Source organism: Hirundo rustica, chromosome Z (genome assembly GCF_015227805.2).
Source record: "Hirundo rustica isolate bHirRus1 chromosome Z, bHirRus1.pri.v3, whole genome shotgun sequence".
Taxonomy (NCBI): Eukaryota; Metazoa; Chordata; class Aves; order Passeriformes; family Hirundinidae; genus Hirundo; species Hirundo rustica.
In genome coordinates this window covers 18,093,510-18,119,419 of record NC_053488.1, presented here as the reverse complement: position 1 = coordinate 18,119,419, position 25,910 = coordinate 18,093,510, and the positions used below count along the sequence as shown (strand labels likewise).

General features: G+C 34.8%; 1 protein-coding gene across 1 annotated transcript in view; it reads left to right on the top strand.

The window, feature by feature from the left end:
* Positions 1-25,910, top strand: part of WDR70 (WD repeat domain 70) — a 125,878-nt gene that overhangs the window by 28,132 nt on the left and 71,836 nt on the right. The window contains exons 4-6 of the mRNA XM_040089950.1: positions 5,065-5,198; positions 10,232-10,385; positions 11,761-11,837. Of these exons, the coding sequence (XP_039945884.1) occupies positions 5,065-5,198; positions 10,232-10,385; positions 11,761-11,837 (365 nt within the window). The remainder of the gene's footprint in view (positions 1-5,064; positions 5,199-10,231; positions 10,386-11,760; positions 11,838-25,910) is intronic.

The following is a 25,910-nucleotide window of genomic DNA, read 5'->3' as shown; positions in this document are numbered from 1 at the left end:
AACTTGTCACCGCTGGACTTTCTACAGGACCATCTCTACTCCACAGAACCACATCTGTTACTCCAGGAGGATTTATTTAGGCTGCTTCCAACACCCTGACCAATGGGGTACCAGGTCATATCCCTGACCCTGTCAGGGTTTTTTCCAGGATTTTTGTTTGCTTCCTTGCTTGTTTTTTTCATACTACTACATTTGTATTTTCTTTTTTTTAAATATTCCTAGTAAAGAACTGTTACTTCTATTCCCATATCTCTGCCTGAAAGCCCCTAATTGCAAAATTATAATAATCTGGTGGGAAGGGGGTTTACATTCTCCATTCCAAGGGAGGCTCTAGCTTTCCTTGGCAGACAGCTGTCTTTCAAAACCAAGACAGCCTTTTATACACCATTCTCATTTTCTTGAGATCTTGTCCTTCCTTGTGTTTGTCTGCATGTTTCCCAGATTTGTCTCCATTACTGCTCCTTTGCTTTCTTTTAAAGAATCACAGTCTAACTTGGAACTATCTTTTATTGCTCTGTATATTTCTATCTCTGTATAATCACATCTTCCAACATAAATTCAATTGTTTTTGTGGTCTGATTGACCTGTGAAACATGCATTGCATTACACAAAACAAAAGAGAGTGGATTTTTCTACACACAGTGCATGTTTTACATGCTTTGCATGTTAATTTATATGAATACTAGGTTTTACAAAGCAGTGTACTAGTGCAAATCAATTTCCCATTTTGCATGTGACAGTAACTGCTTCTGCAGTATGTTTCTTGAATACACGTCCTAACAAACTTTGTTAGGTAACATTCTTTGATTTATTTTTCTCTATATTAAGCCAGTAAATCTTTTCATGGCTTCCTAAAGAGTAAGCTCATGTTATTTCTAACTAAAAGGCCTTGTAAAGTAGAAGTTACAGTTCTGGAAGACTTCTGAGATATTTTGACTGCAGGAGAATGCAGCTGTCATCACCTAGAACAGAGGTGAATTGTAATGTGGGATATATATAGCACAGTTGTATTAGACTGGATGCAGTAAATGAAACATAAAATTGAAAAAAAAAATCTCTTCTGTAGAAGGGCTATTTTTTTGTTTTGTTTTTAGAACAAACATAGTGAAACCATTTACCCATGACCTTAGACACATAAGGATGGGAGTAACTTCATATCTTGATTTTGGTGTTTTGCCTTAATGTCTGTAAATACAGTCTTCTCATTATGTTCATACCGTGTATTGTATTTCAGCTACACTTATATATTCCATCTGTACCTCTTCAATCTAGCGAATATGGATTTGATGATGACTCTATTCCTGCACAGCTGAGAAATCTCAGGAAAGATTTCCCAAGCTAGAGAGTCTTCCCAGAAACCTGATTAATTTCCCAGTTGTCTTGCTTGTGCGGTAATAGGAACTATTGTTCCCAATGAAACTTCGTATATATTTTTTATTTCTCATGGTACTTTTGATATATAGGTGGGTATGATAAAGAATACGAAGTATGTGCTTTCTAATATATCACAATTGCTCCCTCATATAGGCAGGAGTCATTGAATAGAGCACTTGAGTGTTCTGATTAATCTGGAGATGCCCAGTTTTTCTGTGTCTCAGAAATCATGCATGAAATGGCTAGGGTTCAAAATTTCCATTTAAGCTGTAAAAGGGTCATATTCTTTCTAGCAACACATAAGAGATTACACATTTCAAAAGATTTCTGCAAGTGAATGCCTCTGAATTACAGCAGGACATTTAGACTAAGGAGGAGTCAGTTGCCTGGTCAATGTATCATCTTTTTCGCCACATTGGTTTTCTTTTAAGTACTGTTTTCAGACAGTTGGCTCTACTAGGGCGTTGTACACTTGAAATACTGTAAGGTGGAAAGAGACTCACAAAGATCACCAAGTCCACCTCCTACTGCTGTACAGCACCATCCCCAAGAGTCACACTATGTACTCAAGAGCATTGTCCAAACACTTCTTGAACTCTGTCAGCTGCTGTGACAACTTCCATGGGGAGCTTTTTGCAATGCCCAATCACCCTCTGAGTGAAGGACCTTTCCTAATACATTTTATCGAGAAGGACTCTGTGAGTGACAGTATCAAAAGCTTTACTTACATCCAAAAAGATCACATCAACTGGCTTCCCTTGATGTAAAAGGAAATCAGGTTTGATAAGCAAGACTTTGCTCTCAGGAAGTCATGCTGATGGTCACTGATTACTGCATTGTCCTTCTTCTTGCCCTTCTTGAAAACTGGGACAAATTTTGTCAGTTTCCAGTCAGCTGGGACCTCTCCAGGTTCCTAAGGTTGCTTGAAAGTCATCAAGAAAGGCTTTGGAATAAGATCAACCAGCTTTTCTAAGATTCTCACATGAATCTCATCAGGCTCCATATGTTTGTAGGGATCCACTTGGATAGCAGATCCTGCAGTTTCAGGATGGGCTGGGATCATTCTCACAGTCATGGTCTGACATCCCCTTGGTCCATCAGAAGATGGAGGCAAAGAAAGTTTTAAACATCTCTGCCTTGTCTCTGACCTCTTTGTGAAGATCCTATCCTTATCCTGTAATGGGCTGATATTATTTCTACCCTGCCTTTAACCATTAATACACTTGAAAAAACCCCGTTCTTGTTTCCCCCCCCACGGTTCTGGGCAGCTTCAACTCCAACTGAGCTTTGGCTGCACAGATTTTCTCCCTGCAGTAGCAAGCAGCATCTCTGTATTCTTCTCATATCACCTGATAGTGTTTCCACTGGGAATATACCTTTCTTTTTTGCCTTATTTCTGCGTGGACATCCCTGTTCAGCAAGCCAGCCTTCTGCCTCACCTGCTTAATTTCCAACATTTGGGAACAGCCTATTCCTGCCTTAGGAAGTCATGCTTAAAAAGTGGCCAACACAGAGCTGGTCAGAGGCAGCGGGAACCTAGAGGAGAAGATGACTAGAAATGAGTCTTTGATAAAATAAGGAATAGCTAAGTGAACTTTTTCTCCGTGGAAATGGAAAAAGAAAACTCAAAAGAAGCCCATACTATTTCACATAAGGAAATCTAAAATCTAGGAAAGCAAATTGTCCATCTTAAAGGATAAATTTCATTCATACATGCGGTTTTTATTGGGACAGTTGTTTTCTGTAGGTTAGTTTTTCCATTAACTTGTTTTAAAATATTTTCTGTGGGAACTATTCAACAGTTTACATAAGTTTTAGAAGTCTCACTAACACAGTGTATATAGATGTATACTGAAGCTTCAGAAAAATAGTATAGTAGTAGACTGATATATCTTTGAGACAAGTTTTTTTTGGTGGTATTACTATGTGTCTGCATTAAATCATAGTTCTTGTCAGTACTTTTTGTGTATATGTGTAAAGAAGACACATATAGGCAAGTGTCTTTAGTGTAAAATTATTGTTCTTTTTTTACATCCATATCTAGATTTTTTAATACAGTTTTAGGCACCTGAAAGTAATCCCCCCAAGTTCTTTTCTTTACTGAAGACATTTGGTTTTGCTAACATGTCATCATGGCACTTTTCTCAGGTGTTACCCTCCACTCAGAAATGAAGAGGTTTGTTTCTTTTATTCTGTATAGAGTCTTCTTGTTTCATTGGGGTATTTTTTCCCCCATGGTGTTGTATAAGTCAAATGTTCTTGGTGAAGTAAAACATTATTCTTTTTCCTTCAGAATTTTCTGGTTTATCACTTCAAATGCTTTTCCTGGCATTTTATAGAACATTATCATTATTATCATCATCATAATTATCATTACTACTATTACTACTACTACTACAACTACTGCTACTACTACTATTTTATTGTGTTGGAGACTATCTTTCTTCTTACTGAAAGGGTTTTTCATTGTGATCATTATCTGTCTTAAAAATGTGGGATAACCCGTATTTTTGTTCTGTTTTTGTTAACAGTACTCTGCTGGTGATAGTCTAGGTTCCATGGGCTCCATTAAAATGTAAACAGGAATTCTATCTGAGTTTTATTTTTTAATTAAGAATTCTTCAGACATTTTAACATTTCAGGTTAGGTGTAATTTTGAGTAATTCCAAAAATACTAATTTTATTTTTTTAATAGAACTTTTCAATGCTCTCTTATGAAGATGTCTTAATTTTTTTGGAATTAATCTCTTGATATATAAATTAATTTAGCACATTGTTCAGTTATATTAATGTTTGAAATCATAGTAGTAGATACAATATTTTCACAAACATGAAAGGAAAAAAATACTTTTGAAGGTAAATGATTTAAAATAATTATTTTACATAATCTCTGGTGAAATATCTTCTGTTATCTTATTTCTCCATGTAGTGTTTTGAACACTATTATTTATTTTAGTGTATGAAATACTATTTATTGTACTATATAATGTTACCGTTCTTTAAATAGAGAATTGAAACAGATTTTCAGTGAAATCCCTGTTTTACTTGATCTGTGATTTGAGAATAACAGATGAGAATATTAAGCATTAGCATTCTTTCCTCAAAATTTTGAATACTTCTGAGAAGCTGGTTTTGTATATAAAAGAAATGGGTTTTGAGAAGTTATTTTGACCTGTTTTACCTGTTTTGTTACAATAGTATATTTTTAAAAAAACCTGTGATTTAAAAAGATTCAAGTTCATACCCTATTTCATTATTTTTTTTTCAGAGAAATTTAGCTAAGCAATGTGTATATGCACCTGAGCTGTCTTGAATAACCTTATTAGAATCTTAAACTGGTGAATGTTAAATATAATTTTGTTACCTTGCTAGAAATGTTGTTTGTACTTTTGATAGAAGTCTAGAGTACAATTGTCTTCATAGGAACAGAACTTAGCCACGTTTTGCAATGATATGATTAGGATTTCTCAGCTGTCTTTCAGTGGTTTTCGATGTAATTGTTACTTCCATTCTTCTTACTTCTTCAAAAGTACTAAGACTTTATTCAAGGTAGAGAAATTTCAAAATGAAAATATAGCTAAGAAATTCTAGTAAAAAACCAATGCACTGGGTTGTCTGGGGCTTTGAAAATTGTAGAAAAAAATAAAAAGCTTGAATTATTATGATTATAATTTTTTTTTTTCTTGACAGGTTTCTGCTTTGGGGTTGGATCCTTCAGGTGCTCGTTTGATAACTGGTGGATATGATTATGATGTAAAATTTTGGGATTTTGCTGGAATGGATGCCTCTCTCCAAGCTTTTCGGTCACTCCAGCCTTGTGAATGGTAGGCATGAAGACTCCCTTGTGCACTTATTGTCCCATGTTAAGCTTCCTGGTAGAATGCACAAAAGCCTTGTAAGACAGCTTGTTTAAAAGGCTCTTTGATACCAAGGAATGTGAACCTAAGAACTTGTCTGCTTATTTCTTTTCCTGCTTTTTACAGTGACTTGCATATTTTCCCCTTTTAGAAAGCTGCAGGTGAATTTGCCCATGCAGTTGTTAATAGCACATCAGAAAACCTCGACAAGTTGACTGTCGTAGTTGTAACTGACATTAATAGAGTTAGAATAGAATTAAGAGAAGAAACAAGTGAAAACAACCAACCCATTATGGAGACCCCTCAAGTTCCCGCCAGCATTTCTGAAGGGAAGGATTATTTATATAATTTTCATGAAGCCCTCTGTTTCAGAAAGCATTGGTCCTTTGCATTGCAGTGATCACTGAATAGTAACATAATGTGAAATCCTGTCTTTCTTAAAGAAAAAAAAATATACTTATTTGCATTTATTTCTATGTTTCTATATAAGAAAATTGAAAAGATTATGCAGGAAGCATTTTTAGAGAATTATTTCCATGCTATCCATATTGTTCACTGGTAATTTCAAAAGTAAGTTAAGTGAGTTAATTTAATTATTTCAGAGAACTGGCATACAGACCTCCTTCAACAGTAGTGCACACTGAACTTTCTGAAAAATATATTGCATAAAATAAAACAAAACACGGTGGTTTTAGCAAGGTACAATCTGATGTCTGACTTATCTGGTACAGTTTATAAGGTACTTTGGTATGGTTAAAAAAGGGATTGAAATTTATCATACACAGTGTAAGTAGTGCTTAGAATGTCTGTTTTTAAGCATTACTATCTTAAAAAGCTACAGCTGAGTTTGGGTCAGTTTGGAAGGCTAGAATGCATATAACTGACTGTAGATACTCCAAAAAATCTAGATAATGAAAGATGAGAAGAAGTTAACTGTTAACCAAACAGTCCTAACTGAAGAGGAGCAAAATAGAGAGGTTGTTCTGAAGTGTGAAAAATTGGAAAAATAACAAGTGTGCATTAATTTAATGCATTATACAATTCCAATCTCTTTGGCAAACATTGACTTCTTATAAAAAGCTGATGAATGACGCATTTACTTTGAAAACATAATTAAGTAAACCTGCCACATAGGAATAAATATATAAAAGTTTTTGAATCTAAAGTGACATTCAGACTTTGCTGGCATGAGCTTCATTCATTTTCATGATTAGTAAGCAGGATATAAATGCCATTGTGCTTCCTCTGTCATAACTGAGCAGTAAGTCTTTACTCCTACAGTAGGAAATTATTTTAATGAAGCATTTCAAGTTTAGCAGACGAGTGCATTCAAATTTAAGTAGTACTTGCTAATAATGGTGTAAAATGTAAATATTGTATAAAAACCACAAGTAGGCGGTATGTTAATGTTCTATTTCAGGAATAGCTTTCAGATAAATTGGTTAGCTCCTTTTGGCAAAAAAATTGGTAAAATATGAACTTAAAATATTTGGTATTCTTGACACTGTCCATTTAGTGTGTTGCAAGGATCTCACAAGTATTTTTATATAAATGTTCTTTGTGATATTCCTGTGGTTTGAGTACATTGATGTATAAATAAAGTACTTAAACATGAAGTAATATTAGAAATAGATTTGACTGGTGTGAAGTTTGGAAATTACACTTATGATGCAAGTCTCATGGACTAATTTTGGGGGTTTAAAAAATTATTGTTCAAATACTACTCTATCTTTTTCTAAACATAAAACAGGAACTATATCTCTCTGGTAAAAAGATTCAACTTCAAGTTCTTTCATGCTGACATTGAGACAAGCTGGTGAATACTATGTGGAATACTGTATAACTTGTGTCCAGGTTTATATATGTTCTTATATTACTTTTTTTTCACTATGAAGTTTATTGTTGAAGGGCTATTAGCATTCACAGACTTGAATTTCAAAGAATTCTGAGGAGTTCTGGTATAGAAACATTAGGTGTTAGTAGAAATCCAGATCTCATTTTAAAAGTGAAGGGGCCTGAGATCAATTCTATATTGTCAAGTTCTGTTTTGTAGCATAGTATCAGGTTACTCTGTTAATTTCTCCTTGGATTTGTGATGTAAAGTTAAAAAAACCTCAGCCTGACAAAAACCTAGTACTTTCAAGCCATACTTTGGTGTTAAAGCCAAAAGCAAGTGTAAGGCAAAGCTGTTATGTGTGTAGAAAATACTTGTGTATTGTAATTATCCCCATGTATATAACTCTGTTCTGCAGGTCCTGGTAGAAAGTGCTGTGCAAATTTGGCAGTTTTCAACCAAAATTACTCGGATTAATGCTAATAAAAGGAACTGTTTTTATAAGTTTCCCAAGACTTCTCCTATAACATTAATAAGAACTAAAAATATTTTCTTAAATAACTGTTCCACGTTTGCAGAGCCTCAGTCTTGGTCGTGTTCCAGTAAACATCTGAAAAGTGGTAACTTCTGGGACTTTGCAAATACTGTACTTATAGTAGCAATTTTTAGACATGATTTTAAAAGTCATATTGCACAGTCAAGAAGGAATGGGTTTGCCTTTTTTTTCTTTAGGTAAAGGTTATGGAAATCTTTTCTTTAAAAGTAATTTTTCACATAACTGATTTGATAAATTGTTGGTAATGTTCCATTGTGCTAGTTGCTATAAAATCAGTTGCTCTTTCTTACTGGGAGAAATGTTAAGGTGAAAGGGAACCTTGTTCAGACGTGCTGATACAGGACTACTAAGAAGCAATGAGATGACATTGTTTAAATTATGAACAGTGCGGTGTTTATAGTATTAATATCTGTAGTTTGATTTTTAGTATTTTATTGTCTGAAAGCAGGGTTTTTTTCAGAAGACTATGTGGGCCTTTTTGTATTGTGGATTCTTTCAGAAATCAGATTTTACTTCTGAGCTGTTTGTTATTACCTAGTGGTCAGATCCTTTTCATGCATGATACATGCATCAAGTGAAAATATGTTTTAGTCTAGTCTTTAAATGTTTGTTTTTAATTCTTATATTTTAACAATAGTAAGTGTAAAATATGAACCTGTGCTTGGAGAGATGTTGGCTGTTTTCTTTTGCCAATTTCAGCATTAGAGTATGAGAAATATAACCTAATAAGTACTTTATTCTCTATAAAGTACTTAGGTGGGACTCAGGAATATTTTGAGCTTTGTTTGGATTATATGATAGGGCAAGAGCAGTGCAACTGAGAAAAAAACCTTTATTTTCTAAGGTCTTTGTTCTGCAAAAATTGTATCCGATATATTCTTTAGTCTAGGTTTATCAGTTGTCTGCAGACAATATTGTAGACTTAAGATATCATTTCTCTTGTGGGTTTCCTATTTCTTTCAGTGTTTCCTCTGAGCTTAGTGTAGCTGGCCGTCTTCTCTTTTGAGATAGTATTCATCTTTGCTCTTGAGGATCAGAATGTTTTTTTCAGACACTGACTGTGATCTGTTTCGGAAATTCCCAGATTTGAGTGTCTCCTTTCTATTAAAAATCAGCTTATAATATGCAGTCCAATTTGGCTGCCAGTTGGTATTACATAATAGGGTGCTTGAAGCAATTTTTGGCTTTTGAATTGTAATGTAATCAGTTCTGCCAAACATTTTTTGAATAAGAAACTTGTGCTTAGTTTACATTACTATGATCAATGCAGAACTTAAGTATTACAATATTTTAAGTGTTTCATGTAGTAACTCGTGGTTTGAGGACAGATTTAACAGATAAAAGCTACTGCTGAGAAAATTATATGAAGTCACTACTGTGTAAGAACTGAAATGCTAAAATGTTAAGTTACAAGTTGCACAGCTGGTTTTGTTGGTATCTGAGTGTTAACCTCACTGATGGGAATAGTGTTAAAAGTTAGTTTCCTTTTAACTAGGAAGGTTAGAACTTTTAACTAGAAAGATGCTAGGATGCACATAGTCATGTTCTTAAGCAGTGGGAAGATATTTCTTCAAGAATACTTTGGATGCCATGAGAATCCAAACCTAGCAAATGTATTCTGGTCCTGTACTTGAGATTAATCTAGGTGCAGAGCTGAAATATTAATATAAAATAATGTTACTGTGCACATTCTATTAATGTGCTGGGGTATAAATTCTGGCAGGCGTGAAGTGGATAGACTGCTTTGCATTGTTTGCTATCCTTATAATGAAGTCTAGGGGATCAGAGGGATATCTGCTTCAGGTACAGCAAGAGCTGTGAAGCTTGTTCATAATGCAAGATTCTGAGAAAATATGCTGAAGCTGGAATTGGGCTCTTCATTCATCAGTCAGCTTTGCACTTTCAGTTCATTTTTGGCATCTCAGTATTATTCCATGGTTTCTGCCACTGGTTTTCTCAATCAGTGGAACATGTATGTGAGAACACTGTTAAAACAAATGAACAGTCACCTAAGACATAATAAACCAGACAAATGGTTATCTATTGTCATGTTTCCAGTACTGATGGTATTATTTGACTTTATTTTAAAGTTTGATGAAATTAAAGCCCCTCCCATAGAAAAAGATGCAAGAGTGCTGACCTATAACCTATATCCTGGTATGCAAGGTACAATGAAGTTTTATGTATGACTACAACATCCTTTTATAGTAATTTATAGATTACTGTAATTCCACATTTTACTTTTGGGAAGATGAAAAAACATTTTCAGCTCTGGGTAGTTAAATGACACATACTATTTTTCTCCTGGAGTTAGAATAGCCTTCTTAAAGAAATATGTTTGCCAGAAATGACATTTTACATATTTGATGAGCTGTGTGTGTTTAAAAGAAACATGACACACACATATGCACACACACATGGGAATAAAAAAAAAAAATCCATTAGTAAAAGATTTTTTGCCTCCCACCTCTTTGATATAGGAGTGTATACAGGTCTATTTCTGCAGTATGGTTTCTCACCACAGACACTTTTGTTTTAGTGTAGGTTTACGGGAATGTTAACTGAAATGTTTTATTTCTTCTTTTCTTTTTCTTTCTTCTTTCTTTATAGTCACCAAATCAAGTCTTTACAGTATAGCAGCACGGGAGATGTCATTCTTGTTGTCTCTGGTAACTCTCAGGCAAAAGTTCTTGACAGAGACGGCTTCCCAGTAATGGAATGCATAAAGGGAGACCAGTACATTGTGGATATGACAAACACAAAGGTAAAGTCAGGGCCTGGAGGTTGTTTACTTGCATGCTGTAAGACTAATAAGCAACAATGTGTATATATATATGTGTGTATATGTATATGTGTGTGTGTGTGTGTGTGTGTATATATATATAAAATGGTAGTTGAAAATACAAATGCAGAAGGGTTCATTCATAGTTTTGAAGTGCTTCAACCACAGTTGGTTGCGTTTTCACCACTTTGCCCTTGTATTTCCATATGCTTTGATACAATGGCTCTGTTTACCTAGACGATTTAAATTCGGGTCAGTTTTTTAAATAGCATAAGCCTAAAAAGTAATGATAAAATCTAAAGCTAAGTCTGATAATAAAATTGATTTACTTATTTCTTGTAAAGTATATTGCCAAATAACTAGGCTAAATGCTGTTTTGCCTAAAGCTGTTTGTGTCAGATGACTATTTCTTTTGGCTAGTGATACATATATAAAACCATCAAATCACATCTGCTTTAGTTCTAGTTTGCTTAAAAATAATTAAATTTTCTTTCTCTTGTAAATGTCTAGAATTCCAGTATACTGTGGTCCAACGGTCAAAATGTTAAAATATTTGTTTAATTGCCTCATTAACTTTTCAGTATTTCTCTCCTTATTTGTGCTTAAACAAACTGAAGTCCTTCCAGCATTGCAGGAGTAGTTTCCAAATTTCTCTTTGAACATAGTCAATGAGCATGTGCCTGTACTTCAAAGAAGTAAAGCCAACTCTACAATATATAGTCATATGAGTAATGTAGTTATACTCATAGTCACCATAATGGTAATTGCTTACTTTGCATAAAACACTCACCTTCTGGGTTTTTCAGTCTTAAAGGAAGACATCTGACTAGTCAATTTGCAACTTCAGTGTTTGATGAAAAACTCATCTGAGGTTAAACCCATCTTGGCTCTAAAATTCTGTTTCCTCAGTTTTCTCCAAGGGGATCTTTGGCTAGTGTAGATGGACATTGGTGTAATGTGTCACTCTGGTTGTTACAGTTATTCCTGTTATTTTTCTGTAGCTTGAAAGAGTTTGTGTGACGCCGTAGTGATGCCTATTGTTTCATCCTTACTTTGCATTACAAGTTCTCCCAAGAGAAAAAGAAGTGTGATACTATGCCATTTTCTGAAAGAAGAAAAAAAAAAAAGTAAAAGAATGTCAGGGTTTTTCTAATTCAGAGATTAAAACAAGCAAGGATGAAATAGATAGAGTACATACAATCTGTCAAATCATTCTGATGTCAGTCAGAAGGGTCCAAAGGATCTGATTTGTCCCTCAGCTTTCATGTAATTACACTTGAAGGATTTGGAGTAAAAGTTGTAAACCTTGTAAGATAGCTTACAAGGCAGTGTAAAATCTCTGTGTTTATTTCTTTAGGGACACACAGCAATGCTCAATTCAGGCTGTTGGCATCCAAAGATAAAGGAGGAATTTTTGACATGTTCTAATGATGGGTAAGTATTGAGATCTATCTTTGACAGCATTTTTTGAGAGGCTAGTTTAGCTTTTGTGTTGTACTGTGCTTTAATTTACTTTAAATATCATTTTCTTAATCTTTAGTAAGTACTTAATATAGTGAGATCTGGAAGCAAATATTTTATTTGTTTTGCCAGTCGATAATAAATGTATTTTGTTTGTATTATTTTAGTTCTGTAATTTAAATTATTTTTATTGATATTTCATGAAAGTTGTTGTTTAGTTGTTTTTACAAAAATTCTTGGACAAAATTTTACTTTACGCAGTATTCCTTTGGAGTAGAATAGTTCCTGTGGAGAGACTCAGTGTAACTGAATTCACTGGGCAGATTGAGTATTTCAGCTGGAAATACTCACTTTAGATGCAATTGAATATTGATGGATGTTATTTGACAAGTATCATAGAGACTGTTAGAAATTATTTTGTGGCTTCAGTCTTGATCTTTGCGGTTAGAATCAAATGGCAAAATGTCATGTGGCATCTGTGTTTATTAAGTTACTGCAGCTGTCAGTAACAGGTTCATGAATGATTTTTTACAGTTGTTTCAAATATGCAATATCCTTTACTCCAGAATGGCATTAAGAATTGAATTTCCCCACTAATGTATCTGTAGAATGGTCCACTGTCAAAAGAAGACTTCAGTTATTAACTACTTAAACAACAGTACCTTTTTCCCCTAAAAGGTACTGACTTACTAGTTTACATGGGTACATGAAAATATTATTTACAGGAGTACATGAAAATACTATTTTAAGAGGAAAATTTGGAGTTTCTGATAAGAATGTGTCAGGAGGAGAAAAACCTCAATACTACATTGTGCTTTATGGAGGAATTAAATTTAGAACTACACTTAAGCAAACTGTATATTGTTCCAGATTGTAGGCACAAAGGTACTACTTCCATAATAGGAATTATTATTAAATGCTAGAATCAGTACTTTAGACACTTGGTTGATATTTTGAATGCAGTTGGACATTAGTAGTGTTTCTTTATTAGGTTGAGTAATTTGTAGATCAGTAAAAACAAATTAAGATACTATAAATTATGAAGATTGTTCAATTTTCTCTCATCTAATCATGTCCCCTAACTAATACACCAAAAATGGACTCAGTACATCCCTGATGCTTGAATTGCTGTGAATTAAAATGGTCTGGACAAGTAAGAGAAAACACTACTATAAACGGTTGCACAATTGCATTTTTCACAGACATTACATGGCTGAAATGACAAGAAAGTATTTTAAACTCACTGCATTTTGCTTCATGCTAGTGACAGGTCTTTACAGGATGTCCTGTGAAAAGAAACAATTTGGATTGCTTAATTTGCCCCACAGGGCTTGAAGGTAGTGTTCTGTCTGTGAAATTTAATAATAACAGAAATTAAAAAGTCACCAAAGTTTAATCAGTAATTTGTCTTAAGACTGTAGCTGTGAACAGGAATTGAAAAGAGTAGTTCCAGTTGGAAGGGACCTACAATGATCATCCAACAGTCCAACCAATTAATGGCTATCCAGAAGTTAAGGCCTGTTGTTAAGGGCATTGACCAATCAACCATATCTCCAGGGATCCTGTGTCGGTCTGGGACCACCTTCTCAGTAAAGAAATGCCTCCTTATGTCCTGTCTGAACTTTCCCTGGCACAGCGCTGAACCATTCCCACGCATCCTGCCCCTGGATGCCAGGGAGAAGAGCAGAGCACCTCCCTGTGCCCTTCCCTTCCTCACGAAGCTGTTGAGAGCAGTGGCGTCACCCCTCAGCCTCCTTTTCTCTCAAGTGGACAAGCCCAAAGACTTCAGCTGCTCCTCGCAGGAGATTCCAGCTCCGTTTCCCTCCTCAGGATGCACTGAAGGACCTTCCCGCCCCTCACCCGCAGGCCCGGCAGGGCCCAGGTGGAGGCCGCTGCAGGCTGAGCCCGGCGGTGCCGTGCCCTGTGCGGGCCGGCGGTGCCGTGCTCGGAGCTCTGGGATGGGCTTTGTCCTCGGGGCTGCCCGGGCCCTGCTGACCCACACTGAGCCTACGGAACTAAAAAGGCTGAGTAGGCAAGGTCATGGCAATGTCTAGTCAGGTTCAAAAATGTAATTAATTCAAAGAGATAAATAAAAGCCTTAATGTTCTTTTCATTAACCATGTTGTGTGAAGGTAGGTTGAGTTAGTGAGTAGCACACCTTTGAAAATATAGGTTCCATTAGTAAATTTGGAGCACAAGTCTGACGAGGAGCAGCTGAGTGAACTGGGGTTATTTAAATGTGGAGAAGAAGAGGCACAGGGGGACCTTAACACTCTCTACTACTCCCTGAGAGAATGGTGTGACCAGGTGTCTGTCCATCTCTTCTCCCAGATAACAGGAAACAGGACAAGAGGAAATGGGCCTGAAGTTGCACCAAGGTTTAGAAGAAGGTTTAGGTTGGAAATTAGGAAAAAAAAAAAATCTCTGAAAGGGTAATCAGGCATTGGAACAGGCTGCCCAGGAAAAGGAGTAGAATTGCCATTCCTGGAAGTGATTAGTGATGTGGTTTTGTGGGGGATCTGGCAGTTTTAGGTTAATGGTTGAACTTGATTATTTTCGGCATCTTTTCCAACCTTGATTATTCTAACTGACCGCAGTTGCTGGAATTATACCAGCTATTTTAACTAGTATCACGTGAGTTTTTGACTTCTTTTTGGTGATAAGTCTTGAATGAGGAAAAATAACCTCTAAGATTGCTTTAATATGGTATTCTTAGTATTTTATTATTATAATTATTATATTTATGATATATATTATAGTTTATAATATATAATAGTTTTATATATATAGTTATATATTTATTATATATATTATAGTTATATTTATTATTATTATAGTAACATTATAGTACTTAGGTGTCAAGGCAGAGAGTTTTAATATAAAGAAGGAATTGGTTTGTGTCAGCAAGATATAATTGGTTTCTATTGGTTTATGCTTAAAGGAAACAGGTTTTCTGAACTTTAAGTAAATGCAATTTGTATTAAGCATTCTAGAAAGCAGAATTTTTTTCATTTAATAGTGTTTATTTGACATTTTGCTTAGAATGAGTTACAGACATCATTAAATGTTACAACTGTATCTATCTGACAGTCTAATATTTTTACAGTTATTCCAGTAGTTATACCTGACCCTTACGTGTTGAAGAATCATATTTCATCAATTTGTAAAGCTGGCTTTTTTATTCAAGCCAATAGATCTTCACTTTGTGGAATGCTGGCTGAAATATGAAACTGTTGAAGAGTCTATATGAAAACTTGGTTTATGTTGCATACAAAAAACCCAGTATAATTATAAGAAAACTTGAACTTGGGAGACTGTGGGCTTCTCAGGTCAGACCAAAAGTCTGGCAGTCTTTATTCTAGAGAAGAGGGGTCTAAGTAGGGGAGTATATGATCAAAATTTGTGAAATGTTCAAGATGGTAGGTGTGCTGAATGTGGAACTGTTGTTTTTGAAAACCTCTTCCAAACCTAAGAGATATTTCTTTAAAGTGGATATAGTTTAAAACCAATGAAAGAAAAAAATGTTGGGTGCTGCTCAGATTTATTCTGGAATGTGTTGTCACAGGAGGATATGGAGGCAAGTTTAAAAAGGGATGAGAAAATTCATGTTTAGAAGCACTCATAAACAGATAGGAAACGCAGCAGGGATTGTAATACTTTCTATATGACAGCTGTGGATAGTAAGGTGAAATGAAAAGAATTAACTGTAATGACCAGATTTTGTCAGCATCATTATTGATATGACTGAAGACTGAATACAGGGCTAAATGAACCTATAATCAGATACAGCCAGATGTTCCTTATATCTTTGTGTTATTCAGTGACAATAAATAATTAAGATGTACTTTCATGCTGCATTACTGTTCAAAATGTAGTGTGTGGATCCTTAAGGTACAATACCTTTGCAATGGTTTTTTATCTGGAGTTGTGTTATGTTGACGTGAATAAGTTAACTGTTTGTAAGGTCCTCTCTCGTAAGATGGTGAGACAAAGCCCAGTCTAGCTTTATGTATCTCTGATACATAGAGATTTTGGGTATGAATGTTTATAGTTTTAAACAAACAAAAAAAGCAAGTCTCCCAGTCCTGAAACAATATTTTTACAGGGCAGGAGACCTACCTGTACCCAGTTTTTATGTTCCTAACATTGTACACTAATGTGCTTTGACATTCATAGTCCTTGACATCAGAGTCCTTACACTCTGATGTAATTTAGCAAGATCATCTATACCCATTAAGAGGCGAAATTAAAACTTTAGAGTATTGCATATAAGAGGAAAAGGTGCAAACATCTGCTCTTTGTATTTTCTCCTGAGAGTGCACTGCTGATCTTGTACGCAGTGAAGAAAAGCTCTGGAAATTCCATCATAGATTCCCATTAGTTTTGTTCTAAAATTTTTACTAGACATTGATGTCAGAATAAGTTATCTTAAGTACAGCAACTACTCTGAAACAAAAGGAAACGTGATGCTATCTGTATATCTACAAGCTGTGATGTAATCCTCACATTGAGAAAAGGAACTGCCTCCACGCAACTGGCCTTGTGTGGAGAAGTATAGACCTGACACTAAACACGAAAATGAGGCCCTTCAGAGGGTCATCCTCTGTGGATGTGGGAAGATGATATCAGGGATGCTCTTAAAAGCTCTGGAGGAAAGCTGAACATTTTCTCTTTTTGCTTGTTTTAACCTGTATTGGACATCACACAGAACAGTAAAGCAAAATGATAGTTGTCTCTTGAAAAGAGACTTCTCTGCTCACATGATGAGTATTTCCATGTGGAGAGGTTGTGTGTACTTCAAACCTGGTTTCCAGAACCATCAGCTATTTTTGAAGATGTTTGCAAGAAAAGATTTAAGGGTTTTCAGTTAAATCATCCAGAAGGTGCTGGAACTAATGGCTGAGGGATGTGTGTCATGCTCCTTGGGGCACACTGAATGGCAGAGTCTGAGGCTGAAGGAGAAGAGGACACAGGATAGCACATGAGAGATGTCAATGTACTGTTAAACCCTAATTGTGTATTGTATGGCTCTAGATAGCATTTGCACTCCCTCTAGAGAAAAGTCCTTCATAAACCAAATGAGTTGTGGAGTGTATTGTATCTGATTCCTACAGCACTTAACAGGAATCTGTCTCTTTAGTTGAATGGTTGCCACCTGCGTACAGTTTAAACATAATGTAAGGAAAGAAAATGGCGTTTTCTGGGTGGCATGTTGAAACTGGAGATTTCATGATGCATAAAGAAGTTAAGCAAAATTTGCAAGTGGCCTTGTGTCAAATGAAAGTAAAATGTTTTAAATATGTTTTAAATAAATTATTTTCAAATATTTTAATTCCATATTTATGTTAACCTGCTATAACTAAAATACTCACTTAGGGATAGATTTATATGTATGTAACAGTTCCTTTTGATTCCAGGTGACTAGGGCTATAGTAGTAGTCTGAACTAAAAAGTAATTAAAATGAAGTGTCTTAGAATTGCTACTGTAAATGAAATATTTTCAGAGGTGATTTGTGTCTTATACATATGTAACTTATACATGGCTTTCAAATATGCTATACATTTTAAAAAATCCTAGAAGTATGTTTTGGTGATAATATATTTTAATGTGCAGTTATTAGGCTATTTGTAAATTTCTCACTTCAGACTGCAGATATACAGGTTACCAGCAGGGAGTCTCAGCGCATTTTGTATCACTGTTCAAGGACACAATGCTGAGCTCAGGAAAAACTGCATAAGAAAATTGCACGGTTCCATCAGACTCCTATATGAGAGAAACAGAAGCTAGTCAGCTTGCACACTGAAATGAGCCAGAGCCTAAACACAGCAGTTATGGAATAATCTGAAAACTCCTCTTAACTTGTCTAATTTCATGCCCACTTATGCGGTTGTTAATGGATACATAAAAATCTCAGTAGCTCACTTCATTTTATTTTCCTTGAAAATACTTCAGATGATGGCTTGTGGAAATATGCAATACCATACTGTTCCTTTTTTTTTTTTTTTTTTTTTTAATATTTAAACAAATAGTTTAAATATAACCTTATATTAAAACAAATAGTTTCATTACTCTGGGATTACAGATGAATAATAATTTTCTTGGACTTTTACAGATTGTTAAGCATTTATTAGCTTTTAGTTGCAGAAGGAACTAAGAAAGTTGACAGTTCCATCAGTAATCTGGTGTTTAACTGTAAGTGTATGAATGAACAACACTAGTCTAGAGATTTACCTAAAGTATGTGTTTATTTGAGTTTTTTGACTAGATTAAATCTTGTGCACAGATTCTTATGTATGGGAATTCTGATATTCTCAGTGCTTCAACTTTCCAACATTTCATGTGATTAGAACAAAATTATATTAAAAGAAAAGAAAAAGATAGAAAAGCAACTATCTTCTCCATGGAACCGAAATAATTCTCAAGTTTGCATTACAGATAATTTCAATTTTAATGAATTTGAGACTAATTAATTTATATCAACCGTTCACTGTGTTTTTTAAAGGATATACACAAAGCTTTCATCAGTTTTGATACTAACTTGAGACATTTTCTTGCACAATCTATCTTTTTTCATTTATGGCTAAATGTTGCCTAGAACTCTAAATATCCCACAACTCTTCCTGAATGATGCTTTACATTGCATGTACTCCTTGCCATTCTAGATAAGGTTCAGATAGAGTGTGTGATCAACACTCTCTTTGTCTTTCTTACAGATCCTTTGCCACATTATTGGGCTTATTTGGAAGATTCAATTATTAAGGCAAGGATCTTTCATTTTATGAGCAGTATGTTGAATAAATGTACAGAACAGCATTAGGAGTTATAGTAACAGAAATTCCAACATTAATACATTGCCTGAAAGTGAAAAAAGTTTTGGAATTTAGGAAGTCTTTAAAAGGTTTTTTACTCTCTGGGAATACTCGTGAGCAGAGTGACGTTTAAAAATACCCTGTGTTTTAAGACATAACTAACTCTATGTTTATATTATTCCAAAATATCAGTTGATTTCTTTGCAATAACAAAGAAGGAAGAGGAAACGGATAATGTTGTTTTTGTTATTTGGATGTTTTCTATCGCAAATGTGATAGGTATTGCTGTAAGAATAAACAAGAGAGGTCAGTGTTGTTAGATGTTCCAGCAACAGGTGTTCCTACTCTCTTATATTTTTTTTTTCTTTTAGGAGCAGAATCACAGCCAAACTTGAAATTTAGCAGTCATGAGCTTTATGATTTGTCATTGCAGCTTGGGTTATGGTTGATTAACAGCTGGTTTACTGTAGAGCATTCTTCTCACAAGTTTTCTCTCATCTTCTAGTAAGTTAAGTTAGTGTTCCTACTCTCTTAAAGGTATCCTAGAGAATATTTAGTGCCATCACAAACTCACCTCTGTGATAAGTTATTTAAGGACAATTTTAATGCAGATCTAGCTCTAATTATTTCAGTGAAGTAGTTTCAAATCTTCTGAAACAGAATTTTGCATTTCAGGCACATTAGAATTCTTAGTCTCTTGTCAAATGCGTGTTTCAAATATGTAGTTACTCTGCTCTATGGAATATGGTTTTAAACTTTCGTTTTAACCATATACTGTTGCTTAGTAAATATTATCTGTCTTTTTTTGTAGTTTCAAGCAGAAAAATACAGTTAATAAAGGATCAGTAGTTTGCATAACATGTATCTGCTGTTTGCAACCATTGCTGTCAGATGATTTTTCTCTCCTTTAGGATATCTGTTAAGTCCTAGACACTACTAAGGAATTTTGAAATTTGATCTATCTTAGTGAACACTGCTGTTTCATGATGGCTTTTATCTCAGCTTATCTTTCATTTCCATTCTGTTAGCTAGGTTTTCATCTAGGATGTCTGCTGTCTCATCTTCTGTTAGCTGCCTTGGAAACAAGTCTCTTTAGGTGGCAGCTGTCAATGTATGACTTTCCTGTCATGACAACTGTATTCTAGACTTTCATTAGGCTCAGAACTGCATAAAACTTGGTAATTTGACAGAAAAGAGATTTGAGCAGGTCTGCAAAGAGCACAGCTGAAGATGGCCAGCAGTCAGGCTCACTGCTCGTGGAGCAATCAGTTATTACCATGGTGCTGTTAAGCTTGTCTTTAACTGGCAAGCCCCCTTCAGCCCAGATGATTCTGTTTTTCTTTAACTGAAGTATGTTCCACATAAACTTAAGACATAAGTAACCTGTTATAAAACCACTTGCTTGCTCCTTAGATCTTCTTCTCCACAGTAGTATGTTCTCAGGAGAGCACAAGATTTGGTATTTCCAGCCTGCTTGGCTGTGCACTGTGAAGGACAGCTCCACTGGCTGTGAAGATTATTGGCATTTCTCCTAGATTTATAGGCTCTAAGCTTCAGGTTACATACTGTCTGCTCACTCCAGGTTGACAGCCGCTCAGCCTGAACTGGTTACACTTGAAATGAATACAACCCTGGAGTTTGTTGAACTGTGCTAAGTCTTGGAACAACATTGTTGTCAACTGGAGAACTTAAGCTATAATTTTACGTTTCTTTGATGATTTTACATATCACAAATACAGTGCATATAAAAACATAGGTGAGAGCTGAATTTGGACTTGTGTGGCTTAGTGTTAATGTAATTATATTGTCTTGCTGTTTTGCAGAATTGGTAGATTTTTTTGAATAACGCATTTGAGGAAATAGTGAAAAAGCTTGTTACATAGACTGTCCTTGTTTTGTTTAGAAGCACCAAAGTACAACACTGAAGAAGGCTTTTGAATAAATACTAACAGTCCTAATGTCTTCAGTGTTTGAAATATTTTATATGTAATAAATACAGTTAAAACACTGATCCATCTGCAGCTTTGAAAATTTCTCAGAACAGTAAGATAGCAATGCCAGGGCTACTATCAAGATATTTTATATAACTTTTGTTTCAATCTAAGCTTCAACACTGCATCTGTCTTCACAGATTTAAAGGCCAGTTAGAAAAAGCATACTTGAAAATAATTACTGGTGTTTTACCTTCATCTGGGGGATGATTTAGAAATCTTTAATTGCAGTTTTAGGCTTTGCTTGCACTTTCTAGATTTACCTCTTAAAACAACCTGCATGCTATAGAGTGTATGACTTGCTTTGGGGTCCAAAGTACCTATTCACCACAAGGATCACCCTGAATCATATCTAGTTGCATCATACTACTTTATAGGGTACGGAATACAAATAACATTGTGGTGGAACAATTGAATTTCCCAGAGGAATAGTATAACTTGGACTTCCATCTTAGGAAAAGAAATAACTCTTGCCAAGTTGTTTTAGACACATATATTGACAGGTGTGTATACACATATATATTCACTTACTGTGTCATATTCCATATGAAAATGCAATTATGAAGTTTGAGAATGTTTCTTCAAGATTTTTATGAGATAACTTTTATTCCCAGTACAATATTACAGTTTAGGAAAAAAATCAGAATTAATTTAGAGCATGGAAGAATACAGTTCTGTCAATTGATTTATTTTTAGTTTTAACAAGGTAAAGTTTCTTACTGCAGCAAGAAACTTGAAAGTATTTTTGTATGTCAGATGGAAAGTACACATTTAAAAAATTGATTGATTTATCTGGCAAGCACAGAATTTAAGTATTCACAGTAGCTCAATACTTTCTGAAGGGTTTGCTCATTTTAGAACTGTGCAGTGAGTGGAGCAAGGAAGGACTGTCTTTTCACAGGCTTTTGCTAGGCAATTGCAGTGTTCTTAGCTTAGGATGGGAAGGCAGAAATTTTGGTGTATATATTTTCTTCTTTTAAACTAGAACACATAGTATTTCACTTCTCACCTGTATTGTGCTCCACTTGGGTTATATGGTTAAGCTTTACCTGAAAGTTGTTTCCTAACTCTTCAGTCAGACTGGAAAAGCTTTTCTCTTAACATCATCTCTGGTCCTGGCTCGCCCTGACTGAGAAAAGAGATTACTTTAGTGCAGGTCTGTTAGTAGATCTGTGGGGTAATTTCTGGCAGAATAGAAGTGATGGGGAGCTGGAAGTTCTAGTATTTGTATCAGCTCAACTTAATATCAGATAGGGAAGACAAGAATTTGCCATGTTTGAAATTGATAGGAAATTTCCCATGGTTTAGGGTCATATACAGGTTGTTGGGCAAATACTTCCATTGTGGTGACTTTGCTCCACAAGTATCTTTCACTGGCAATTTTCTCCCATGAAAAATGTATTATGTCTTTTATTATATGGAGATAAAATCCTTTCAAGTATTCACTGATAATTTTAACCTTTAACTCAGTTTAAAGGGCTATTTTCACATGAGATATGCATCTTATTCAAATGACCAGAATTCTTTGATTATTCGAGTACCAAGGGGAAGTACAATAGACTTAGTAAACTAAACTAAAATGTTTTTGTTTGGTAATAATGAAGTGAAGTAGGGTAGACAAGGATTTATTTTGGCACATTTCCTTACAAACATAAAATATGCATTTTTTCTTAGAAAATAAAATTAAATTGCAATGATTAATGTTCAAATCTGATTCTGTACTAAAGCTACATAGTAATGACTAATGATACTTAATATGCAATAGATCAAAACTCTGAAAATATTTGCTTTGTGATTTTTTGATGTTTAGAATTGCAGGTAATGTCATTGTTTGAGTAATGAAGTTTTAAGTTGTTCCTCTTATCAGGGCCCTCATGTTATATAAATATGTTTTAGTTAAAATCCCACTGCTAAGTTGCTTGTTTAGACATGTATGTTGGGTGGTTTTCATTTTTCATGGAATGAATTGGAACAGTCCGAAGTTGTATTTCTGGCTCATAGTGGTTTCAAAGGTGCATGGTTTCACTGGAAGATGATGAAGCCTGGAAAAGTTCGCAGTTCAGAAAATTCTGTTTAAGGCTGATAAATCCCATTTTGCAAATGAGATAGAATATCATGGTAATTATTTATGGGTTTTTGTGAAAGTAGCTACTCTTCTTCATTTAATAAAACCTTTTGTAAATTTTTGTATAGTATCCATTAGTAACTTATAAGCAATAAATTACATTCCAAAATATGTTGAAATTTTTTCTGTTAATTCCAGTAAGTTTTATTTCAGACTTTTAAAGGATTAATCTTGTAAATATATGTGAGACATTTGTTATCTATCAATCAGCTGGGCTAGCTAATAGGAATAGATCTTAAAACTGATAATCTGCAGTAATCAAAACAACATGCTTCTAATGCAATTTCATAAGACTGAACTATTGCTTCAAAACTTCTATATTTCTATAAATTATTTTAATGAAAGCAGATTTTATCAGAGAAAGTGTGAATGTGTTTCTAGTAAAATCTGAAGACTAAGTATTAGCCACTAATTCGGAGAGCAGACTGGTTAGTGAGCTGGGTGAAAACAACAGCATGGGAAGTCATACACAGAGAAGAATATTTCCCTGAAAGTTACATAGGGTTAATTGTATATAAGCTCCTAGTATGAAGCTGTGGAAAAGCAGATACATGTCTTTTAAAAATGCATACACACACAAAGAATGAACTTTTACCAATGGCATTGGAGATGATGTTAATGTTATGTTTCAGCAATACCTGTTGAGTTCTGTGTCTAGTTCCAATGACAGCAGTCTTAAAAAGAGTGGTAAAAGACACTGAAAAGGAAAAATGTCAGAGATATATCCTGAAATTTTAGCTAACTCAAGAATATTCAGGAAGCTGAATACACTTCCATTTATTGGGTAGGATATTAAGGGACTTGGCAATAGCAAAAAAACAAACAAACAAACAAAAACCCCACAAAAACAAAACAAAACAACCCCAAAACAAACAAAAAACCCCCACCAAAACAAACAAAAAAAACAGACAAAAAAACCCCCAGAAATAAAATGGCCAACAGTGGAAAGGTCCTTAAATTGTTAAAGACATAAGTTCACCCAATAATTGAAAGTTAGCAAGGTTTGTCTAGGAGAAAGAATTCCTTTGTAAACAAAGTATTATGTGACTGTGGAACTGATTATTGAGGAATTCTTTACCAGTTGTAGCTTTCACACGGAAATTGTCGTTGAAACTTCTCTTTCAATCATCAGACAAAACAGTGAACACAAAAAGCACCATTTAATCAATCTGAAATTGGAACAGGCTGGGTCTTCTCAGTGATAAAAACTATGATCAAGCTGTTCATATGACAGCTTTTTATAGATAAAGGCTTGTTATTGAACTATGAGTGTGTGTCAAAGGTAATCAATTTTTGAGGATATGGAGAAGTCCACACATAGTCCTTCTGAGGATGGCAGAACTGTCCATGTAGAGCTGCGGGTAGGATATGGATCCAACAGTTGTTACAACAGCACATTAACTGAAAGACTTCTTTCCTGTTTTAGTTGTTTTTTCTCCAAAATCAGTCTGCTTTCACAGTTTTATTGACCAATTCCTCATTGACTTCTTAGCTTATTCCTCCCCACCCCCACTTCTGTCTCCAAATCATTCCCCAGTAGATAATTTTGCAGTTGTTTTGTGGCAATAATGTTAATTTTTACAGCTAATATTGTCATTCAAGTACTTTCTAATAAAGCTTTATATTAAATGCATTTCTCTTGAGAGGAATTAGTTTGGTTTTGTAAATGTTTCTTCTCCTTGAAATCTTTCCAGACGTGTGTTTTGTGAAATCTTCAGTTTGCTAGGACAGAAAACATCTGATTGATATTCTTCAGTTCAGCTCATTAATGGTGGTGGAAAGTTCTGGTCAGCTAATCTCTACAATTAAGATCCACATTCACTGGTGTCTGTATGATTTAGAGCATGCTGGCAAACAATTCGGTCTCCTGAGGTTGACCTTTTGTTGAGATAAGACGCAGATCTTCTTTTGTCATTATAAACTTACTAGACCATATACATTCCTCCTTCCAAAATAAATAATTTACTTATACTCATTTGTAGCTTTCTTCTGTTGTGTGATTCACAGTGAATTAACTGGATGGCAGAATACCAGGTACTGAAAAGTCTCAGAGATGAAAAAAGGTGTCTTCTCTTTTTTAGTGGTACTCAATTGGGCTTTAAAAAATAATTATTCTATCAGCGTGTTTATTATAAACCTAGCAAATAATTTACCTTAAAGCAGACTTAGTTTGAGATAAAGTTTGGCTTTAGAACTCCAGTCCTGGTGTCTTTTTTTAGTAAAAAAACCTGCTTTATTTCATCCAAGCTATAAAATTCTGTATTTTTCCTGAATAAATTTTAAATTTACTTATTTATAAGTGTTTTATCATTCCAGCATCTGTTTACTGGCAGTGTGAGCTGCATTTCCTTTGGAAGATTTTTGTTAGTCTTTCACAAACACTGCATGAGTGTTGTGCCTTTGAAAAATACATAATATGGTTGTCTTCTTGGACCACTAAATCAAAATTGCCATTTAAATGGAACATATGTTTCCAGTTCTTTTATGCAGTGAGGCTGCCTCAGAGGACCAGAGTCCATGGCCATGACTTGTTTGCTCCAAAAACTTTTTCAAATAAATGAAGGATGTGTCTTATATTTTCATGCTCACATTTACGTGAAAATTGCCCATTGAGTAACAAGTCTCACAGTGACTCTAGAATGGCTTGGATTTGAGCCAAATACCCATTTTGTAGGATCTAGATGACATTAATAGATTCTTAAGTACTGTACACGAAAAACTATAGCATTATAATTTAGTTTCACAGATTTGGGTATTTTGGGGAAAAGTCAACGTTGTTTTAAATTATCTGTTCTTTTCACAAGCTTCTTTGTTTTTAAACCTTCTTCTGAAGGCTAACACAAGATTGATGGAATAAATATTCTGAACATTCCTCATCTGCTTTGTTAGAAAGACAGTAGCTTGGTTTAAGGAGCCCTTCATCAGGTTACATACAGATGAATGATTTAGCCAATTAAACAAACAGATGGTAACTTATTGTACAATGCCAAGGCACTCTTCAAGTAGATCTATAATAACATCCATTTACTCAAAATGCAAATAAATAAAATATTTAACAAGTTCCTTGCTTGTTTTTCTTATTTGGTGGTGAACGGTGCTGCATCCAGCTGGCGGCCAGTC